The following is a 25,327-nucleotide window of genomic DNA, read 5'->3' on the forward strand; positions in this document are numbered from 1 at the left end:
CTGTGTGAATGGATAAATCACTTAATCCTGTTAGAAAAATACTCCAATATCTTTGCGAGAAAATCCCAAATAAAGTCATGAGAGTTGGCCATAACTGGAAAAATAACTGAACAACAATATTAATTTTTAGACAGAGTGAGAAAAATCCATCATTTTTATGTAATGATTTAAATTTTACATATGACTTTCTTATAAAAATTTGAGGTAGTTTCCTTATTTTAAAGATGAGGAAACTGAGATGCTAAGAAGTTAAAACCCTATTTAATAAGCTCTGGTCTCTCTATTACCAATGTCAAATATTAAATCTTCTATTTGGTTTTAAAGACCTTCATAACTGCATCTCTTTCTATGTTTCATATCTCCTTATGCCTTACATCCCTCAAGTTCTTAAGATTTAGGGACATTGGTTTACTGGCCGAAACTTGACCATGGCTCTCCATCTCCTATCTCCAGGCATTTTTGCTGGTTTTCTCCATGCCTGGAATTCTGTCTCCTTTTTTCTCCCTCTTGGCTTCTTTCAAGTTTCAGCTAAAAATTCCGTCTTCTACAAGAAGACTTTCCTAATTCTTTTTAATGCTAATTCTTTTCCTCTATTGATTATCTCTAGTTTCTCCTGTATATATTGAATTTATAAATAATTGTTTGGAGATCATCTCCTCCATTAGACTGTAAACTCCTCTAGCTTACAGGACTTACAGGACAGGGACTGTCTTTGGCCATTCTTTACCCCAGCACTTAGCACAGTGGTTTGATACATGGTACTTAATGAATACTTGTTGAATTGAATGACTTGACCCAAACGACTGGTCTAAGAAATTGTCTCATATGAAATTTATAGTTCTCCCCACTCTAAAATTTGGTGCTCTATCCACTACCTCACACCTCCTCCAAATGAAGGACTGCTGCTGTTATATAGCTAGATATGTCTAGTCTTAGGGACCAGGCTTCAACATGGAGCATGGCTTCAACAACATATTTTATTTTTCCAAATACATGCAAAGATAATTTTCAATGTTCATCTTTGTTAAAATGTCGTGTCCCAAATTTTTCTCCCTCTCTCTCCCTTCAATTTCCCCAAGTCAGCAAGCAATTTGATATAGGTTGAGCATGTCACAAAATACTTTGTATAAAGTAAGTTTTTAATAAATGCTGGATGGGTTTGAAATAGACTATTATCTTTTCACATCAATTAATCAATCAGCCAACAGGTATTATTAAGTACCTACTCTATGCCAGAGACTGTCTGAAGCATAGGAGATACAAGTGCAAGGAAACAATCCCCACTTACAAGATGCTTACATTCTAATGGGCAAAACAGTGACATAAAAATATATATGAGGTATAGCTAGGTGGAACATTGAATAGAGCATAGCCCTGGAGTCAGGAGGATGTGAATTCAAATCCAGTCTCAGACACTTGATACTTCCTAGCTGTCTGATTTAAGTCACATAACTCTGATCGATTCTCTCCCCCCATATGTGTGTGTGTGTCTGTTGTATCTATATTTTGTGTCTATCTCATGTACAGAGATACATATACATATGTAGAATAAATACAAAGTTACTAAATTAATATATTTGCTTATTTACACACACACACACACACACACACACACACAGAGTAGTTAACAAAAAGGTAGTTTGAGGGAGAGCATTGGTAATTGGAGATCAGAAAGGCTTCATGTACAAGATAGCATCTCTGATCTTGTATCTTGAATCTCAAAGGATGAGAAAGACTCCACGAGGGCAGAGATTGGGAGAGAGTGCACTCTAGTTATTTGGGAAAGTTGGTTCAAAGGTATGAAGGGAAGAAACAATGTTGTGAGGAATAGAGAAAAAGACAATTTAGCTCCAGACATTGAAAGCATTAAGCATTAGGGCTGGACTCCCACAATCTGTTGTTCTTCAAATAAAAAGGGGGGAAATAGTAAGAAGGAACAGTTAGGAAAGTTTCCCCTGAAGCTGTTTATTCTTCTCTGTTCCTTCCTTTGGATGGGCACCATGGTTTCTCAGAGAGCAAAATAGAGAACAAGGTTTAACTCGCCCTGGGATTGGCTGCCAGCATGGTGCTGATCCCCAAGTCCAATTCTCATTATATAAATGTAATCATTCTGATGTAATAAGGGGAGCCAATGCCAGGGAGAACAGTCATTGTGACATTTTTAAAAGGCCAGGCAGGGAGTTTGTGGATGGGAAATAGAAACCACAAGGATCCCTATGGGCACATCCCTGGTGGCAATAGAATAAATTCATGTGTCTGTATTATGGTGATGACAGTAATCTGGTTAGCATCTGCCCTCCTTAGCAGTGGAGAATTAGGTGAGCTCCTGGGACAAAGGATCAGAATGGGGAGAGAATGAGGGGAAAGGAAAAAGAAGGAAAGGGGAAAAGATTAAGAATATTTATTTGGTATTTCAGTTAGATATCAGCTATCTGGTCATATAAAAGTCTTTTTAGGGTTATTTTTAGTAGACTTATTTCATTGGTACAGTAAACTCTGGTGAGAAATTCTCCCTCTGAGTTCAAGCCAATTTATAGTCTTAGGATGTGGTTGAAGCACCAAGAATTTAAATGACTAGTTCAGGATCATGCATTCAGTTTGTTCATCGGTAAAACTTGAACCCAGATCTTACTGACTTGAAGGTCAGCTCTATCCTCCATGTCTGTCTCTCTTACATCAAGGTCTTTAAGATGGTAATGGAACTTGCAAGAAAAAGACATGGATTTCCACAAAGCTGGACTAGTCTAGGACTGAAAGAGGTGACAAAATGGCACCATGACCCTGCCACTGAGGAGTCTCACCTGTGAGTTTTCTAACTCATGACACTGAAAGGAACCTTTTAGGAGGTCCTTAGGTTTACTTTCCTATCTCTAAGTAAGCACAGATGACATGTTTCACAGACCCTTAGAGCTAGAATAGACTACAGAGATATAATTTAGCATAGCATACTCATTTTTCAGGTGGGTAACTGAGGCTAAAATAGGTTACTTGAGCTTTTACTGACCTACTATAGGCAAAGGAGTGTTCCTTTGGGCAAATTATCCAAGATCTCTCATTATCAGGTGGCTAAATATCAGATGAGGCAGCAAATCTGGCAAATGTCTTATCAAAAGACAAAGTGTGAAGGTGATTAAAAGCTTAGCAGGACAAAATTCAAACATCTTCAAATTCCGAGATCCCTCTTATTCTCTTCACAGATATTACTTACAAATGTATAAAGGTGAGTTATTTGGTTCCGCAAAATCATCCACATAGGAAATACCAAAAGGTTGAATGGGCACGGTCCCAATGCCAGCCAATAGTTGAGCCACTACCATCATGCCCCACATGCTACTGGTCTCCTTCTTGAAATCCCGTAAAGTATTCTGACACTTATTTGGAACAAGATCCGGCTTATTCTTATAGCAGATGTCCTGGGATTCACTGGTGTTTGCTGCAATGAGAACACATCAAATCATCATTATCATCACCACCAAATTATCCTCAAAGTTGGTAGTATCTCCTTTGCTAACATATTAGCAAAATATTATTCCTTGAAGAAGAGAGATTCTAATAATTGTTAGTTGTCCTTCCTTTGGTCAAAAGAAAGGCAATAGTCATACTATTAATAAATCATGTTATATTTGCAGGCAAGGTCAATATGGGATTTTATTTTGCTTGACTATACATATTCATTTCAATGATTTTATTTTTCTTTGGGGAGGAAGGGTATTGGGATGGGAGAAGACAAAATAAATATTTGATAAATTAAAAATAATAATTATTTTTTTAATGACTTATACAAGTTCTTCTGACCAAAATCTCATTTTAAATATATAGCAAATGGAATTAAATTTATAGGAACCAAGTCAAATTCTCCAGTTGATAAATGGACAAAGGACACAAAGAGGCAGTTTTCAGAAGAAGAAATCAAAACTACCAATAATCACATGAAAAAATATTCTAAATCACTATTGATTACACATTTAAAAACTCTGAGATACCACCTCACACCTATCAAATTGACTGACATAACAGAAAAGGAAAATGACAAATATTAAAGGGAATGTGGAAAAATTAGGACACTAAAGCACTGTTGGTGGAGTTGTGGTTAGTCAAATTATGTTGGACAACAATTTGGAACTATGCCCAAAAACATAAAAATGTGCATACCCTTTGGCCCAGCAATATCACTATGGTTTGTATTCCAAAGAGATTTTTTAAAATAAAGAAGGACCTATTTGTACAAACATATTTAAGGAATATTTTTCTGTTGTTAAACATTTGAAAATTGAAGAAATGTCCATCGATTGGGTTATAGCTAAACAAGATGCGGTGTATGATTGTGATAAAATGCTATTCTATAAGAAATGATGAGCAGGATCAGAAAAATCTGAAAAGATTTCTATGAACTCTTGGCAAGTAAAGTGAGCAGAATCAGGAGAATACTGTACATAGTAACATCAGTGTTGTAATGATGATCAACCATGAAAAGCTCTCTGATCATAACAATGATCTAAGACAATTCCAAAGGGCACATGATGAAAAATGCTATCAGAGAACCAATGAGCTCCGAATGCATATTGACGCATACTTTAAAAAAAAACTTTATTTTTATTGTTTTGTTTGTTTTCTTTTGCAACATAGCTAATATGGAAAAATGTTTTGTTTGACCTCACATGAATAATCAAAATCAAATTGCTTGCTTTCTCAAGGACTGAGAAGAGGTGGAAGAGAAGGAGAAAATTTGGAACTCAAAAATTTTAAAAAAGGATTATTTTAATTTTTTACATATAATTGAGAAATATCTAATGAAATAGAAATAATGTTTAAAACTCTCATACAGTAGTCAGATTTGAAATCTCTAGGAACATAAATCAAGTTATGAAACTGCAGGATTTAGCATAATGTAGAGACCCCACAGATAGACTGACTCATGTAAGAAGAATATTAGGAAACATGTGTACTGCTGCTCCATCACTAGGTCTTCATTTTTGTCTGACTCAGGAAACTGAAGCTACATACAAAACTGCTCTCAGAAAATGGCCTCTTCAGATACAGCCTGACTACCATATGGCCCACAGGTCTTAGAAACTGGGATTCTTCTGCTTTGATAGAAAGAGGGAGCTGGAACCTCTTATAGAATCATGAGCAATCAAACATAAGCAAAACATTTAATAAATAAACAGAAGAGAACAGGAGGTTCAAAAGGAAAGAGAAAAAAAAAAGACTATTGATAATCCCACATTAAACTTATTGTACACTTTTTAAAAAATGGAGATTTAAGTTTCATATACAATACTCTTTTATTCTTTGTATGTGAAAATTTTAATAATAAAAAATAAAAAAACCCTAAACCCAAAAAAGATTTTCCCCTCAAAATGCAACAATTACAATCAGGTAGAATAAGGCTAAATAGAAGAATTAGTAGGGAATAAGTATTTATATAGCACCTATGATGTTGTAAATATGGTGCATGGTGTCAGGGAAGTTATTTAACATTCCTGGGCCTCAGCTTCTGCATCTGCAAAATGAGGATTTTGGTTTCTCAGATCCTTTCCAGTTCTAAGTCTATGATCCTATCATTTGGCTTTTCCATTCTAAGTTATCGGTTTTGTGGGATCTTGGAGGAACCATGAGCATAGTTTGGTGAGTGACTTTGATCCATAGGGGAATGGGACTAGATCCTCCAGCCCTGATGTCAGGGAGACCATATATCCCTGGGTATGTATGCAAACATCTATAGTTCATATTAAATCATATATAAATATATTGCTCAAGTATGTATATGGGTATACATACACATATTTTTGTATGAATTATGATATTATATAATATGTGTGTATATGCATACATACACACAGGTATACATATACACATATTTTAGTATGTATATAATATGATATATGTGTGTCTATATATGCAAGTTTCCTGGAACTTTCTTTCTCTAGCTCCATCAGACCAGCTGTCACAGGAGTGAGCAAGAGAGAGAAGGGGCTGAGCATCTACATCTTTGAGTTAGTGAGTTTAAGTTGTGTCCATAAGGCCTTAGAAGGTCTTTGGAATGTTAGCCCTGGAAGGGACCTTGGACATCATCTCAGACAACCCCCTAACTTAACAGATGAAGAAATTGAGAATAAATTTCAGACAGGACCCTTTGTGTGTAACTCTTGCAGTAACTGTGTAGCCTGAAGGCTCATTCTGACAGCTGACAGGAATCTGGCCTGAATGAAGATAGCTGCATTAGCCTCTCTGTTTTTAATTTGATCCCATCTTAAATGATCAGCATTGTTGATGGTACTCCTCTGGGCTACGGTCTTTTAGGAGTTTTTGTTTCCATTTCCTTCCCTTTAAAAAAAAAATGTTTTTCTTCATTGCAATGGAAATGGCTGGCATATCACTCCTTGTTCCATAAGGCGACTCACTAAAATCTAATTCAATTCTGTTCAATTTAATTCACATTTATAAGGTCTCCCAAAGGAAGGAAGCATGATAAAATTGAAAGGGTAAAGAATTTAGAAACAGAGGATTGAGATTTAAACCCCAGCTCTATTACTTGTAAAAAAAAAAAAAGTCTATTTCTGCGAACAAATCATTTTGCTCCTCTTAGTTTTGTCATCTGTAAAATGGGAGGGATGGACTAGCTGACCCTCTTTCTAAATCTTAGGATCCTAAGAAGATATGCATGATCTTGAATCTCTTTAGCATAGATTTAACCCTCTCTGTAATCAAAATACCATACTGACCACTGTAGAGGATAAAACATTGGCCCTGCCTTTAAATATCTTACACTCTATGAGGTGGAATGATATATATATATATATCATTCCACCTCATAGAGTGTATATATATAAATACACACACACACACACACACACACACATATATGAATAACTATAATCCAAATCAAAGTGGTATAGTCAGTGAGCAAGCACTTATTAAGCACCAGGCACTGTGCTAGCACTAGGAACACAAAGAAAGGAAAAAGTCCCTGTTTCTAAGCAGTGCACAATCTAATGAGACAACATAAAGTCAACTGTACAAACAAGCTATAGAGAAGATAAATAGGAAACTGTTGTTCATCCTTTGTTATCAAAGAGGATCAGTGACATCATGGGGTGACTTCCTGACTTGCATGTGAATTGGATTTAAATGAGGGACAACTGCACAAATTTTCAGTCTCTCGCTCTCTTCTAGGCATCAAAGCCCAGTGGCAGGACAAAAGTTAAGACCACTGGAGCAATGGCCTAGGATGCAATGGTTAACCTCAGCCATTCTGATGCCGGACCCAACTCTAAGATCTCCATAGAATCTGCTTCAGCCGCCTGCATAAGGTTGGGACAAATCCTTCTCATCCACCCAGAAATAATTAAGAAACATTAAAAGGAATTGGGAAAGACTTACTGAAGAAGTTGAGATTTTAGCTGCGATCTGAAGAAAGTCAGAGGAGACATAAATGAGGGGAAAATATTGCAAACATGGAGGACCACAAGAGAAAATGCCTGGAATAAAGAAAGGGAGTGGTTTTTTGTATGTTTTTGTCTGTTTTGAGTGCTTTTTTGTTTGATTTTTTTTTGTTTGTTTGTTTTGCAGGAACCTCAAGCATGTTAGTGCCTCTGCATGGAATAGTATGTGGGAAGAATATAGGGTGTAAGACAAAAAGCCCAGTCTCAGAGCCAAAATGACATGAGTCAAGTCCTAAATCTTAGTTATATTGGGCGTGGAACTCTGGACAAGTCACTGAACCTCACAGTGGACTAAAGAACTGAAATGATGACAAAGATGATGACAAGTTGTTGACCTGCACTGATAGATGTACTGGGGTCCATCACTGACCCCAACTTAATCCCTACAATTCAGAATACTGGGTATATATAATAAGTAGAAACAAAATGACCAGAAAAGGGAGAAATCATTTTTGACTAGGAATATCAGAGAAGGTTTGTGTAGGGTCAAGCCACTAGGAAGTGTTTGAGGCCAGATTTAAACTCAGGAAACTGAGTCTTTCAGATTCCCAGTTCATTGCTCTATCCACTGTGTTACTTAGTCAACAGGTGCCCTAGTTTTCAACAAATTGCCAGCAGACCTGATCATCTCCCAAGCTCTCTGTGAAGGATAAAATCTTCTCAGTATGTAGAGAGCCTTGTAAACAAGCAGGTGTCCATTTACATATATATATATATATATATATATATATATATATATATATATATATATATATATATTTGTTCAGTTATCAGCTGAGATATATATATATATATATATATATATATCTCAGCTGATAACTGAACAAATTTGTACCTACTTCATGACTGTTTGATTTTTAATTTCATCTTTAGGAGAAGCTGACTAATTGGGGCCAAATTTGATAAAATGTTAAAAGATAACAAGCTACATCATAACATTGATTATTAGTTTGCCATCTTGAAATAAAATGGTTGCCAGTATATTATGGCCATAGCTTTTGTAATTTAACAGATTTCAATGAAATCTGCAAAATGGATAAAGACTATAGAGAAATGTTAATTAATGGCACTTAGTGCTCAGAGAGAAGCTGGCAAAAATAAATAGTGGCTAGGATTTTGTGGAGGTTTGGTTTATGATAGTATTCATATCTTTATAAAAAGGAGGGAAACAATGTATTCTTCTTATTAAGTTTAAGCTTGGGCTGGGAAAGTTGTTTAGACTTCCATCAACTACTCTACTCTTAATGACAAAGTCTTCTAACCTCCTTGGTTTTTGGGTCATAAGTAAAAAAAAAAAAAGAGGTTCTAGTCACTTCTTTCCTTTCTTCGTCTCTTCCTCCTCTTCTCCCCTTTCTCATCTTCTTCAATCCCCTCCTTTTTTTCATCCCTTCTCCCCAGTCCTCTTTATTCCCCACCTCTTTTTCCCTCCCTTCTTTTCTTCTCCTTTTCTGTCTTCTTTCATCTCCACTCTCCTACTCTCCTTCCTTTTCCTCCTGATTTCCTTTCTGCACTTCCTTTCTTCTTCTCCATCTTCTTTCTTCTCATTTCTCTTCTTTCCCGACCCCTCCTCTTTATTTCTCTCCTCCTTTCTCTTCCCTTCCCTTCTCTCCCCCTTTTTTTCCCCATCCATTCCACTCCTCTCCTTCCTCTTCCTTCAGTTCCTACATCACAGAAACAAACACACACAAACTCACTCACACAAGCCCTCTGTTCCTTACACATAAGCAGTATCCACAGTGATTTGATTTTTTTTAATTGGCAAGGAAGGAGAGAGAGAGAGAGAGAGAGAGAGAGAGAGAGAGAGAGAGAGAGAGAGAGAGAGAGAGAGAGAGAGAGAGAAATTGAAATTTAAGACATAAACATCTATTTAGTGAGAAGAGATTTGCACTAGGTACTATGATTTAGAATCTAGTTATTAATCCCAGCCTATCTGGATTCAAGTTAAACAAAGGTATCTTAAATGGAAATACATCTATATAACTATATGTATACATAAAAAATATCAAAATTAAGATAAAGATACCAGGTAGCAATTAACAGTCCTAAGTGCTAAGAGTACTGGGTTTGTAGTCAGAAAGACTTAAATTTGAGTCCTGCCTCAGGCATTTATCTACTAGCTGTATAACTATGAGCAAATCATTTAAATCCCTTAGACAAAATTTTCCCATCTATGAAATGGAGATAATTAATAGTCCCCAATTCACATGCTTGATAGGAGTATCAAATGAGACAAAACACATGAAATGCTTTGCAAAGCTTAAAGTTCTAGGTAAAAAGGAATTATTCTTATTCACAAAAGGTTATAGAGACTGAGGTAATAAAAATATATACAATCCACTGTGTATGTATATAATGTGCAAGATGTAGGCAGTTAGGTGATATGATGAGCAAGTAGACTGCTAGGGCTAGAGTCAGGAAGATTCATCATTTTCCCAAGTTCAAAACTATCTCTGACACCTTCTAGCTTTGTGACCCTAGATAAGTAACTTAACTTTGTCTCAGTTTCCTCATCTGTAAAATGAGCTGAAGAAGGAAATAGCAAACTTTTCATTAAGAAGACCCCCAAATGGATTCATCAGTAGTTGTTTGCAAAAATGACTGAACAATAACAACAAAAGTATTATAAAAGTTTTTAAAACAAAGGTACCCTTGTCTCCCCCCAGTTGCTAACTCTCCTTCTTTATCAGTTACTTTATATTTACTTTATACATATTTTAAATGTACTTATCTGTGTTAAAATTATTTTCCATAATGAAATATAAAATATTTTAAAGCAAACATTTTCTAATTTATGTCTTTGTATTCTTAAGATTAGAGCATTAATCAACATTGATTGAGGGGATGAATGAATGAAGTGAGTGGATGAAACAAATACTGAAGTAGGGAATCAAGAAACCAGAATTCTAAAGCCTACCACTACCACTCATGACCTTGGGCAAAACATCTAATTTCTTGGCACCTTAAATCACCTCATCTATAAAATGAGGGGATTGTACTTGATGATATCTAAGGTCCCATCCACTCTGTGGAGGGGGTGAGGAGTGGGCTTGAAAGAGAGAGAGCATCATAGTATTTAGTTTTTTATGAGGTCTGGTGCATGGGGTCAGATTTCACTGACTCTTGTTGTTCTACTAAATTCACATTTATTAGAACACTGTTGCTGACTTGCAGCCACAAATTAAATTTTGTGGGACATTTTATGGTCATGAAAACCCATAAAAATGCTGACCAGGTTATTAAGACTTTACATTGGCATATAGCCATAGGGCAAGAGTCCATTCATCAGGGAGCAATGCCACAGAAATCCTCCTGTGAGTACATCAAATGGTCAGGGCTGGGTAGGTTCCAGGGAAGCAAAAAAACAAGAGACCACTCGCATTCTACAATTTCCAGAGATAGAGGTGGAGAAATCATCTTCTTGGAGCTTTGGGGATTTTATTTTGTTTTAAAAATTGTTTTGAAGCAGAACAAAATATATCCAAACTTTTTGGTTTCTTCCTTCCTTCCTTTCCTTTTCTTTTTTCTTCTCTTATTTCTCCTTTCCTCCCTTCTTTCTTCCTTCCCTCTCTCTCTCCTTTCTTTCACTCTTCCTTCCTTCCTTCTTTCTTCCTTTTCTTTTTTCTTCACTCATTCCCTCCTTTCTTCCTTCCTTTGCTCCCTTCTTTCCTCCCTTCTTCCCTTCCCTTTCCCTCTCTCCTTTCTTCCTCCCTCTCTCTTCTTTCTCTCTCTCTCTCCCTCCTTCTCTCTCTCTCTTTTTCTCTCTCTCTCTTTCTCTCTCTCTCTGTTTCTCTCTCTCTCCTCTCTCTCTGTTTCTCTCTCTCTCTGTTTCTTTCTCTCTCTCTCTGTTTCTTTCTCTCTCTCTGTTTCTCTCTCTCTCCTCTCTCTCTCTCTCTCTCTCTCTCTCTCTCTCTCTCTCTCCTCTCTCTCTCTCTCTCTCTCTCCTTTTCTTTCATCTACTTTGCACCTGGATCTGTTTACAACCCCCACTCCCACTTCAAATGGCTTTCATGACAAACTTCATTTACAAAGTACGAACCATTTTCAAACCAGCTAACACCATGCTAGTGCTAACGTGAGTGAAGGAGAGGCCAACTAAGCTGGACTCAATCTTGAGCTCCTATCACCTTTGGTGATTACCCCAGGAAACAGCCTTGTTCTATGTGTGTGTGTGACTGTGGGTGTGACATACCAGCAGGAAATGAATAAGACTCACTGATCCTTTTCTTAAGGAAGGATCTTTGTTTTGTCCTCAGCTCAAATAAATACACAGTGAACAATTTAATAAAGTTAGGGGACAGCATGGTGTCAAGAAGAGTGTGCCAGGTTTGGAGTGGGAAACCGGGGGTTCAAATTCAGGCTCTGCTATTTAAATTCCTACATGGAAGCTAAATGGCGCTGTGGAAAAAGCACCAGCTCTGGAATCAGAAGTTTGAATCCAGACTCAGGTCCCTAGCACTTGCAAGCCAATTAATCCCAACTGCCTCAAAAAAAATTACATAAAATGTATTTGAGTGGAAAGTCACTTCACTGTCTTCTAAGAAACTGCTTTCAATTCTGAATCTATGATCCTATGGGGTCTGGGTAGCCTTGAACTCTGGATCTTAGGGAGGAGACCTTTATCTCTTCTGCCTATCTCTCCTCTCTCCCTTTTTTATACTCAGAGTCAATGTCTTAATTCAGTCCCATGTTATCTCACTTGGTTTCTTTTAGCAATCCCCACCATAACAAATCATAGTAATAATAGCTTCCAAATTTGTCTCCCTGATTGTCTCCTTCTCCAGTTTATGCTTTCCTCTTTTGTCAGAGTAATCTTTCCAAGACATGGCTCTTAATGGGTGAGTCCTTGTCTAAAAACCTGCAGTTTTTATCTCCCCAGTGCCTAAAATTCAGAATCCTTAGCTTGTCACTCAAGGCCCTGCACAATTTGGCTCCAACCCAATCATTGGATCATAAGACCTAGCAACTCCAGCTCTCCCATTTTATAGATGAAGAATTTTATTTTATAGATTTTATACATGAAGAAGCAAAAGCCAAGAAGGGAAGTTGGATGACTTCTGCATAAGCAGCCATATAGCACAGTGGATAGAACACCAGGCTGGAGTCAGGAAGGCTGGCCTCAGACACTTACCAGCTGTGTGACTCCGGGTCAAGTCACTTAACCCTGCTACTTGACACAAATTGACTGAAGAAGAAAATGATAAATCATTCCACCATCTTTGCAAATGGGGCTACAAAGAGTCAGACACAATTGAGAAATGATTACAAAGCTTTGCTCAAAAGACACTCAAGTTTTGTAGTAGCAGAGGTGGGATCCTCTTCAGCCTTCTATTACACTACTTCCCCTTGTCAATACTATGCTCGGACTACAGTGATATTACTTGTAATTCTCCAGTTTGGTGCCTCATTCAAGCCAGAAACAGACTCCTCTTTGCCCCAAACTCCTTAAAAATTTCTCTTCTACCATTTACAAGAAGGAATCTCTTTCCTCATATTTCTCAGGGTGTTCTGCTTGACCTCTCTTATACAATTCATCATCATCATCATCACTTTAAGGTTTACAAAGAACTTTACAAAAATCTCATTTTCTAATTATTATTTCATTTTTTGATCTCACTATTCTAGAAGGTGAGTGTTATTATTATCTTCATTTTGTAGATGAGAAAACTGAGAAAGAGTAAAATGGCCTGCCCAAAGTCCCCCAGCTAGGAATCAAGTTGTATCTTAGACCTTTATGTACATTTTTTCATTCTGTGTAGTAGCAGAGTAAACTCTTTTAGGACAGGAGCCTGTTTTTTATTCTATATCCCCATACACTAAGTACATATGATACCTTCAGTGAATAGCTGTTGATATAAATTAAATTAAATTTCATAAAAGTATTGTGGACTGAAGTTGATCCCCTGAGCAATCAAGCTTTACTAGTTTTCTGTTTTTTAAAATAGTAAGATCTGGAACAATCTAAGTTTTTACTATTTCCTTATAGTCTAGCTTGGGATTCCTACATAAAATGGTTTTTTTGGCACACACAGAGACCTTGGGGGGAAAATAAAGCACAGTATGATTGAGTAGATAGTTCAAAAGCTCATAGCATTGTTGATATCAGACTGGCTTTGGTGACAGGAAGAAAAGAGTTCAGATCTCACTATCTCACAGATATATACTAGCTGCATGATCAAGGATGGGAATGAATCACAATGTCTCAGTACCCTCAAGCAACTTTCTCAATGTCTCACTGGGTGAGGGAGTTTCCAAACTGAGCTTACCTAATGTTATTAAACAAGGGCCGAGGCTATAAAATAAACTCCCCAGCCCCAGATAGTCTGTTTAGCTAATGTGGAGTGGGAGTGGGAAAAGTAGGGAAGGAGGGTGATAGCTGCCCCTTAAGACAAATTTGGATCTGGTTTTCCTCTCTATGGCAGTAGACTTTTTAACATTTACTTGGATCCCTGTGGGCTGCCACAATACATGATATTTTTCAGGGAAAGTCTAGGGAACCAGCTAATTAGAACATAGAACACCATTGCAACTGGTTTGATGGATAACAGTACCTGGATCTTCCAATAAAGAACATGGGCCATTGCTTCCTGTGGACTCACTAGAATCCCCAGAAACACATTTCCATTTCCATCCATTGAGGATGGATTGGAAATGGTCTTCCCACCAACTCAGTTGTTTTGTGGAAAGGCCATTGCAGTTTCTGGCTCCCAAAATCCGAAGTGGGTCCCCTTAGGCTAACGTTTCCAAGGCAATTTGTGTTCATGTTGGGGAAGGTTTTTGGGGGGGAGGGAAGAGAGGCCCTTGTGTGAATATGGGAATCTGTTTCTCATCTTCAACAGAAGGGGACTTCTGGAAGGCTCTGGGTTCATCAGAGTACATTCTTTCTCTGCCTAATACAAACTAGACTCTGGGTTAGGCCCAATTTTCATAAAGCTGTGAAATGCTAACGTGAAACAGGCCAGGACCTTTCCCCTCCTCCAGCTCCCCCAGCCCTACGCCTAGCTGACAGTGAGTCAACACTGACTCACTGTGAATCTTAACATATTGAATTTCAATTAAAATCTCTGGTACCCTTTTGCTGTTTTTGAACACATATGATGGTGAATCAGGAGTGAACATCTACATAGAATGGAGACAAAAAAGGGTCTCCGGTCATAGTGGGCTTCTGTCAGCTTACACAGAGGTCCCCACCTCGAGGATGATTAAGTTGCTAGCCAGCCTTCCACTTCTTTTCTATGAATCACTGCCCAAGCTGAACAATCGCCCAGAGGGCTAGATGGAACAAGAGAGGAAGCAAGAAAGTCTATAGCAGAGAGAATAATCACACGATGAAGGAAGAAGAGAGAGGTTTGGGGTAGGAAATAAAGAAATGAGTCTTCCTTTTTGCAGAGAAATATGTTGGGTGAGAGAAAGCAAAGGGTGGGGAGCAAAGTGCTGGTTTAGCAATTAGTCGGTGCAAGGAACTCCAGGTCCAGAAATGATCTCCACTGATATAGCTAAGTTACCATCTGTAACTTGCCTGGGAGTTTAAGTGATTAGCCCACGGCCATGTCGAGAAGTCTTAAACCTGGGTCTTCCTGGCATTTATCAATATTATTTCCAATATTATCAATATTATCTAAAACCTCTAGTTGCTGTGCTGGTATACCATACTATGAGGCTAGGTGGTACAATGCCAGGTCTGAAGGCAAGAAAACCTAAGTTCAAATCCAAGCTCAGACACTTTGTGACCATGATCAAGTCATTTCCCCTTTGCCTGCCTCAGTTTCCTTATCTGAAAAATGGGGATTATAATAGCACTCAGTGTCTAGCACATTGTAGGTACCCAAAAAAATAAATGCTTATTAATGTGTTGATTTTTACATATGTTGCTCCTGTCTTGGTATCTCCTCATACTTATCTCTACTTCCTATGGTATAGAGATAGACATCACATTGCATGTTGGCATTCCACCAACCCCTGCCCTGTGTTTACTATTCCTTGTGATTATATCATTCCCAGGTTTTGACCAAGAAGGGAATTTAGAAGTAGAGAGATAGAGAGAGAGAGAAGAGATAAGAAATAACTATATAGTAACTTCTCTGTTTCCAAGTCTTAAAGCACAAGCATCGTACTATGAGGAAGATATGGAACAATATTGCTGCTTCCTGTTGCAGTCTCTTCCATAATAGTAAAAAGGTCAAACCTTAAATGTACCATCAACACTCTTGGGAGTCTATTTTAAAATGTTTTTGTTCTCCAGTACCCATTTCCTAATCCTCCTAAGTTTTCCTTCTCAAAAGATCTTCCTGTAAATACCAGTAACACCCACCAGTCAACCTAGTGTGGGCAACTCTTAAGTTATAAACAGGTTGTTTTCCAAATGTTTGCTTGTAGAGCAATTGATCTTTTGGAACTCAACAACTGTTTTCTCATAAAACCCCTGTAATGAGTGGGAGCTCACACACAAAAGCCAATTTTGCCAAAATGTCCTTGTGATACTATTTTAACTACATCCCATTGCCATGCATCCTGCTTTTTCTATGGGCAAAAGAAATTTAATTCCCACTTAGGAAGATCTCTACTTTCTTAATAGGCTGATTTGTTAGGGTTCGGATAAGAAAGAAATATAGAGTCATGGGAGCCATAAATACCAATGATTTGTTATTCTCAATATTTTCATTAACATAAAGAATTGATGAAAAGCAGCAGAGGTACCAAAAGATGAATTAGTCAAATGTCTAACTTTCAAAACAGGTAGAAGGGGAGATTTCATTTCTGAATGCTTAGAAAAGAAATGATAGCTCCTGACAAACAATCTTTAGACTCAAGATGCAAAATGAGATCCACACTTTTTGGATGTACAAGTTCATTTGTGGCCAAATCATACCCTTGATTATGTACAACATACTTTTAATTTACATTATTAACATTTTTCTGTCATTTCTTTAAGTATAGAAATCAACAAAACAATAAATCAAATCCTAATTTTTTAAAAAAATTGTCAATTTAAAAAATAATAGCTTTTTATTTTCAAAATATATGCAAAAGGGGCAGCTAAGTGGCACAGTAGATAGAGCACTAGCCCTGAAGTCAGGAGGACCTGAGTTCAAATCTGTCTCAGACATTTAAAACTTCCTAGCTGTGTGACCCTGGGCATGTATATATGCATATATATATGCAAAAATAGCTTTCAGCATTCATCCTTACAAAACTTTGTGTTCTAAATTTTTCTCCCTCCCTTTTCCCCACTCCCTCCCATCAACTAATCCTTGACATCAAGTAATCCAACATATGTTAAACATGTATAATTCTTCTATACATATTTCCACATTTATCAAGCTGCCCAATAAAAATCAGATCAAAAAGGAAAAAAATGAGAAAGAAAACAAAAAGTAAGCAAACAACAACAAAAAAGATAAAAAAAAATCTATGTCATGATCTACACTCAATTCCCATGTCCTCTCTGTGGATGCAAATGGAGCTCTCCACCACAAGACCACTGAAAATGGCCTGAATCACCTCAGTGTTGAAAAGAGCCAAGTCCATCACATTTAATCATCACATAATCTTGTTATTGCTGTGTACAATATTCTCCTGGTCCTGCTCACTTCACTCAGCATCAGTTCATGTAAGTCTCTCCAGGCTCCTCTGAAATCATCCTGCTGGTCATTTCTTACAGAACAATAATATTCCATAACATTCATATACCACAATTTATTCAGCCATTCTCCAATTGATGGGCATCTACTCAGTTTCTAGTTTCTGGCCACTACAAACAGGGCTGCCACAAACATTCTTGCACAAACAGGTCCCTTTCCCTCCTTTAAAATCTCTTTGGGGTATAAGCCCAGTAGTAACACTGCTGGATCAAAAGGTATGCACTGTTTGATCCTTTGGATATGGTTCCAAATTGTTCTCCAGAATGGTTGGATCCATTCACTGTTCCACCAACAATGTATTAGTGTCCCCTCCAACATTTATCATTATCTCTTCCTTCCTGGCCTCTTCTCTACCAGCATTCTAAGATCTATGATGAGTATACTTTCCTTCCAACCTTTATTTTCAGAGAAAATAGGAAATATTCAAGATTCCCTATGTTCTGAACACAGAGCTTAGAGTCAGGAAGACCCAAATTCAAATCCCTCCTTAGACACTTACAAGCTATATAATCCTCTGGATAAGTTGCCTGACCCTGTTTGCCTCAATTTTTTCCTTTGTAAAATGAGCTGGAGAAGGAATTGACAAACCATTTCAGTATCTTTGCCAAGAAAATGCTAAATAAAATCACAAAGATTTGGACACAATTTGACCAGCAACAATGCTCAGAGCAATTGTGAGACCTTGGACAAGTGTCATTTTAGTTCTCTGGATCTTAGTTTACTCATCTATAAAATTAGAGAGCTAGATGGAATAATGATCAAGGTCCTTCCACTTACAGATTTTGTGTTTTTATCTGGTAAGAAGTGAGAATCTGGGAAATCTCTTTACCATCTCTGCTCCCACACTGCCACAAAATACTTTTCTCCCCAACCGTGATTATTTCAATTCATCAGCTTCTGTGTAGAAATTTATAGATGCCTTCTCTTTTCTTCTTTTCTAAAAACCAGATCTAGACTTACTAGGTAAGAGAGATGTATATGTTATCAATGAAGTATAATAGGAAGGGGACTGAAACAAGAATCAAGAAAATCTGTGTTCAAATACCTCCTCAGATGCTTATTAGCTGTGTGACACTGAGTAGGATACTTAACTTCTCAATGCCACAATTTTCTCACCTGTAAAGAGATTAGATTCAACAACTCCCAAGATCCCTTCTGACTCTAAATTTAAACCTTTATGGTAGTATATGTTTAAAAACTAGGAAGTTTGGGGAGGTCAGAGCTCCCTTGAAAATTCATGTTTCGCCAAGTTATCCATGTTTCTTTGAATTCTTCATATTCATCATGCAAAAATTTCCCATCCCCTTGAGATATCATAATATGCTCAGTCATTGCACAATTGATGGATGTCCATTTTATTTCCAGTTTATTGTTATCATAGTTAGAGTAGAACTAGGAAAATGACAAGCACAATGACTCAACAATGGAAATGAAGCTAAATGCTGTAATGTTATGATAACCTATCATCACCCCCAAGAAGAGATGGGGAAATGTATCTTCTCATTTTATAAGATCATAGATTTAGAGATAAAAAGGTTCATTCTAGTCCAGCTTCTTCATTTTGACCCAAAAAAATTTTCACCAGAGCCACAGAGATAAGAAGTATGTAAAATGAGATTTGAACCTAGGGCTTCTTGACTTCTAAGTGTACCGTTCTATCCATTAAATCACATTGCCACTTGAGGAATATTTTTTTAAGTCTTTAAAAGTAGGTAATATACTGTCTCTGTCATGCCTGAATATATTATGAAGCTTGTTTTTGCCCTTTTTTGTTGAACATACCACAGAAAACCTGATGTTTTTCTATCATTTTTCTAAGTATTTTTTATCTTTTGTTCATCAAATGTGTACTTAAAAATTTCCACATTGAATCTAATTACACTAAGCCCTCAAACTTTTTTTTAGTTGTTGCTATTTTTTCCTTTTTCCTTGTGGGCAATTGAAACAGCTTGATTAATAATAACATCCATATGTTTAATTCTTTTCTCTGCTGTCTGTTTCCTCCTCCTACAGAGGTTGAATAAACCTAACCCAACAAGGACGTGCTTGCACTGGAGAAACCTCTCTCTTGAGTAGAGAATAGTATCATTTTAATTTGCTGCAAAATCCTCCATAGGTTAAATTCAATTAGGAGAGTTCTACAATATAAGAGTTGGAAGTGACCATTGAGTCCAATTCATAGTTGAACAAGATATCTTTTTTTAAAAATAATTTTGCTACTTACTGGTCATCTAGACTTTTCATGAAGACTCTCGATGAGTTATAACCCAATACTTTCTAGGGCAGCCCATTTTATTTTTGGACAGCTCTGATTATGATGATAGTGTTGGGCCTGAGTGTCTGTCCAGATGTGAATAGAGCAAGGCAAAATAAAGTGATTCCATTATCTCTACATATCTTTAAGTTACGCCTCTCAATGAAGTCCAAGATCAGATTATCATAGATATGATGATCATAGTAACTACCAAGTGTCTAATAAGACCTTAGTTGGTGGCTAGAATTATATATCAGATGTTTGTTTCTTTGAAGGGCAAACAAATCTCCTTAATATGAATACATCTTCAAAATACTCTGGGGAACTCAATCAACAAACTCTTCTGGAATTGACCCATTATCATAGATGGATCTATTGCCTACAATGACCCAGCATAATGTTGATCAATAAAAACTAAAGAACATTTTTTTTAAATGGTACCATTGTGAATCTTCATAAACCTTCAAGCTATATGAGACAAAAACATTCAAAATGTAGAGATACAGCACAGGAGATCAAAATCAACAGGTATCATTCAAGAATGGACCCAAAAGGCTCTCCATGGACCACATACCATATGAACTCAATGAACAATATGTCAGCAAAAAAGAATTGAACAAATGACTGAGTCAAGCAGATTCCTTTACAGGAGCTCAGGATAGTGGCTTAAACCAGGTAATACAGATGTTATAATAATCAGAGGAAATGTGGTTTAATGAAAAGAACATTGGCTTTAGAAATCAGAGCATCGAGGGTCAAATCCAATTTCTCCTTTATTTCCCATGTGATCTTGGATAAATCACTTAGTAGAACACAGTCTCTATATCTATAAAGTGAGAGGATTGGACTAAGTGATCTGTGAAGTTTCTTACAGTTCTAAATTTATAGTCTGTGATTCCCCGATGCTTAGATAATTCTAGATCAAGGATTCATCATTTTTTGTGGAGTCATTTTTGTGGACACTTTTGGCTCATGACTCTAAATCATGAATCAATTCTCAGAGCCAATCCAATCTGAATTTCTGTTTCATATGCAACTTTGTCCATTACAATAATGGGATCACAGATCACAAATCACTTCTAATCAAGTTCAGCCCATGGTTCCTTAATGTGATGAAATCTATGGTCTTCCCCCTCGCATAATATTTTATGACATAAAATACAATAGGTAGGATTACCAAGGAAACACATCATATCAAAACATAGCTATGAAAATGGTGTGTGTGTGTGTGTGTGTGTGTGTGTGTGTGTGTGTGTGTGTGTGTGTTTTAATTCTCAAACCCCTGTTAAAAACTTGGTCTAGTAGTCACACAGCTAGCAAGTACAATCTGGATAAACAAACTATGCATGAGTCAGTTCTCAATGCTAATCCAATTTGAATTTCTATTTCATAGTCAACTTTATCCATTGAAATAATAGGATCACAGATCATAAATTACTTCTAATCAAATTCAGCCCATGACTCCCTAAACTATTTCTCCTCTAGACTTTTCATGCTGCCAACATCCTCCTCCACTACTGAGTTCCTCTCCAAGACCTGCTATTTGAAGAAGTAGCTATACTAGCTAAGGCTCACTACAGACCCTCACTTCCCCAGAACTTCCCTCTCCAGATTCTCTGTTCCTTTTTATATGTTGTCTTCACCAATCAGAATGTAAGCTCCCTGAGGGCAGGAACTTTTCTTTTAGCTTCTATTTGTGTTCCCAGAATTTAGCTCAGTGCCTGACAAGAAGTTTAATAATAAAGGTTTTTTTTTTTTCATTTATGGTGAGCTAGAAGGAATGTCAAAGTCCATTTAACAGAATATTTATCAAAGTGGGGATAAGGATTGTTGTGGATCCCCAAGAACCTCTCTAGAGGTTCATGGAGTCAAAACATTTTTCACAATAATACAAAAATGTTTTAATTTCTAATTTGGTCACTATCAATGATAGATTCCATATAAACATGTGGGAAGAGGGCTCAATAATTCTAAGAGTATTATGGGGTCCTGAGAGCAATATATTTAAGAATTGCTGATCTGGTACAATCCTCTCATTTTTCAAATAAGGAAACTTAGGCTAAGAAGAATTAGAATTTTTTTTTATTAGGTAATTGGGATTAAGTGACTTTCTCTGGGTCACATAATTAGTGTCAAGTGTCTGAGGCCACATTTGAACTCAGGTTCTCCTGACTTTAAGGCTGGTACTCTATCCCTGCACCATCAAACTGCCCCTAAGAGGATCAGACATGTTATGGGTGACTAGGGTCACGCAGGTAGTAAGGGGCAGAGCCAGGTGCTGATCTCTTGTGACTCCAGGTATTGAAAACAAAGCTATAAGAAGCAGGTTGGTTTATAGGATAGGATGTTGGACTTGGGACCTGGGTTCAAATCCCACTTCAAATATCATCTGTGTGACTCTAAGCAAGTTGTCTGAAGCTCAATTTTTGACCTATAAAATAAGAAAAATAGCACTTCATGTGGTTGTTGTGAAAATCAAATAAAATACTGTATTTTAAGTGTGTTAAAAAAATTCTCAGGTGTGTTAGCTAGTAGTAGAAAGAGTATTAATATATCAGTATTATTATTAATGTTATGCTACTCACCTCCAGACAGAGGTAACATATATAGAAGAAAAAATGAGGCACTTTTTTTTTGAATGTGACTAAAGCAGGAATTTGCCTTGCTTGACTATACAGGTTCATATGGTTTTGTTTTTCTTGTTTTCTCACTGTGGAGGTGGGGAAGTGGGGAGGGAAAAATTCAGATCTGAAAATAAAATTCAATTTAAAAAAATATTATTAATGCCAACCACATAGTTAAATGGAATGAGCTCAGTACTGGGAATCTGTAGAGGTGGATTCTAGGTCAGTGTTGCTCTTATTTCTTTATATATATATAACATGTAAATTGATTAATTTATTTGTTTGTTAATTGTTATAATAGCTTTTTTAGTTTTCAAAATATGTACAAAGATAGTTTTCAACATATACCCTTGCAAAACCTTTTGTTGCAAATTTTTCTCCCTCCCTCCCCATCTCCCCCCTACCCTAGACAGCAAGCAATCTAATATAGGTTAAATATGTGCAATTCTTCTATATATATATTTCTACATTTATCATGCTGTACAAGAAAAATCAGATCAAAAAGGAAAAAAAATGAGAAAGGAAAAAAATAGGCAAACAGCAACAGAATGATGAAAAAACTATGCTTTGATCCACATTCAGTCCCACAGTCCTCCCTCTGTATGCAAATAGTTCTCTCCATCACAAGTCTATTGGAATTGGCCTGAATCACTTCATTGCTGAAAAGAATCACGGCCTTTAGAATTGATATTGCATAATCTTGTTAGTGATGTGTATAATGTTGTCTTGTTTCTTCTCACTTCATTAGATGTTCTATTTCTCTTTTTACCAGTTAAAATTTCTCCAATTTTACAATACCAAATCCACATATGCTGCCATCAAGCTCTCCCTCCACAGGTCAGACTAAGATAATTCTCCCTAGGGATGTTCTAAAGATGGAGGTTCCCAGAATCAGTGAAGGTAAAACTGGAAGAATCTTTTGAAACATCTATCTCAACTGCTCTCATTTTAGATAGGGAAATTGAGGTCCAAAGAACACATGTGATGTTATAATAAAAATAATAATAAACATGTATATAGTGCTTTAAAATTTACAAATCATTTTGTAAATATCATCTCATTTTGTCCTCACAATATGTCTGAGAGGCAAGTGCTACTTAATAAAATTCTCATTGTACACGTGAGGAAACTGAGTCAGAAGGCAATTGGTTGTTCAGGGTCACCCAGCTAGTAAATATCTGAGGTGGGATTTGAACTCAGGTATACCTGAATTCAAGTCCAAATTATATTCAATCAGTACAGATAATACTGCAACCAGAATCTAAGTGCTGTGTATATCTTGGTGAAAGGAAAATGACTACTGAGTTGCATAATAATATCTTTTGTGTTCCTTCCCTTTACTAATTTCTTAATTTTCCATAAAATACTTGGCTCTGGTTGTTGCTATTTAGCCTTGACAAATTCAGAGGCTTCCTGCCTATGTCTCATCCATTGTCTCTCAGTATAGACTTTCTTCAAGTTTTTGTCGTTAGTCCTTTTTATAGATCACAGCTCATCTTACCAGATAACTAATTTCCAAAGTTCTTTCTCTTATCTCATACAATAAACTAGTATCACATTGACTGGTTTCCTGTCTAAGGAAACTTTTTCATCTTTGGCTCACTTCAGAAAGCCATTATAAGATTTTACTAGGTCATCCCATTGAGTTGGACTTATGAAAAATTTCCAAATATTTCTTTCTTGGCTTATATTAGCAACAATTAAAAAAACAAGCAAGATCTTCCTTATTTCTGGAATGTCCACACCTCTAAATATTTGGCTATTACGACTTTTTCACATATTCTCCTGGGGCAACTGCTCCTCAGGGAAATGGATAGGAATTCAACAAAGGAAAATTAATTTGTGAGTGATATCAATGAATAATAAATATTTTAATAATATTTTATTTTTCCAAATACATACAAAGATAATTTTCAACATTCACTTTTAAAAAGCTTTGTCTTTCAAAAATTTTTCTCTCCATTTTCTTCCCCTTCCCCAAAATAGCAAGCAATGTGCAATTTAAAAAAAATCTATATTTATCATGCTTTGCACAAGAAAAGTCAGATCAAACATGAGAAAGAAAAAAAACAAGCAAACAAACAACAGTAACAAAAAAGTGAAAATACTATGCTGTGATCTATATTCATTCTACATAGTTCTCTTTCTGTATGTGGATGCACTTCCATCAAAAGTCTATTCGAATTACCTTGAATCACTTCATTGTTGAAAAAAAAGCCAAGTCCAGAGTGATAAATTTCTAATCCCCAAATCCCTAGTGATTGTCTATGAACAGTCAAGTAAACATGGAATTATGAAGCATCTACTGGGTGCCATATTCTATGCTGAGAAAGACTTAAATTAAAAAAAAAAAGGATTTGCTGTCAAAAGCTCAGAATTTAATGGGAGGAGACAACATGCAAACAATTATGTACAGAGATATACAAAATAAATTGGAAATTATCTCAGAGATAACACATTGAGGATGATGGGAAAGGTTTCTTGTAGAAGATGCAATTTTATTTTGAGAACTAAAGGAAGCCAGGTAAGCCAGGAATTAAAGGATGAGGAAGGAGAGATGAGTTATAAGTAGTGAAAATGGATGGCCAGGAGAATGCTTTTCTTGGGAATCTTATGAAAGGTTCTGTGCATCCTCGAGTTTTGAGCCCAATCTAGGAATATTTTTGGGATTCAGATGAAATGGGAAAGATAGCTTGGTTCCTTCAGAAATGGAGAGGTCATGTTGTGTGTGTGTGTGTGTGTGTGTGTGTGTGTGTGTGTGTGTGTGTGTTTTCTCCAGTTTAATTTTCAATTGTGTCTGTTTCTTTGTGAACCCAAGTGGGATTTTCTGGACAAAGATTTTGGAGTAGTTTGTCATTTCCTACTCTAACTCATTTAACAAATGAGGAAACCAAGTGACTTGTCCAGAATCACAAAGCAAGCTAAATTTGAACTCAGGACAATGACTCTTTCTGACTCCATACCCAGTGCTCTGCACTATGGCACCATCTAGCTGCCCCATAAGGGTCATGGGTTTCTGGGATAATCACAAATTTTCAGGGCTCTAAGCAATTCTCTGAGTGACCCAAAAGGTGCTATCTGCTTTTGAAGAGGGAATTTCCACACCGGGAGTTCTCTAAACTGATGAAGGTACAGGTCAGATAAAAACAAAGGAGAAAACAAACAAACAAACAAAACCTGTGAAAAGGAATTGCTAATTTAGCCAAAGAAAAGAAAGGTATTAAGGTATTTAAGCCATTCCCCTTATAACCAGATGGTAGAAAGACAAGTTGAAGACCATGTACAAAGAGAGTCTTTGTACAAGATGGGTCTTTGATAAATGCTGAATCAAATTTGTTGGGCAGGAATAGTGTTTCTTTCAATTGA

General features: G+C 36.7%; 1 protein-coding gene across 1 annotated transcript in view; it reads right to left on the minus strand.

The window, feature by feature from the left end:
• SLCO2A1 (solute carrier organic anion transporter family member 2A1) overlaps positions 1-25,327 on the minus strand; it is a 146,101-nt gene that overhangs the window by 43,798 nt on the left and 76,976 nt on the right. Inside the window, exon 4 of the mRNA XM_051985578.1 lies at positions 3,209-3,433. Coding sequence (XP_051841538.1) covers positions 3,209-3,433 — 225 coding nt within the window. The remainder of the gene's footprint in view (positions 1-3,208; positions 3,434-25,327) is intronic.

Source organism: Antechinus flavipes, chromosome 3, assembly GCF_016432865.1.
Source record: "Antechinus flavipes isolate AdamAnt ecotype Samford, QLD, Australia chromosome 3, AdamAnt_v2, whole genome shotgun sequence".
Classification (NCBI taxonomy): domain Eukaryota; kingdom Metazoa; phylum Chordata; class Mammalia; order Dasyuromorphia; family Dasyuridae; genus Antechinus; species Antechinus flavipes.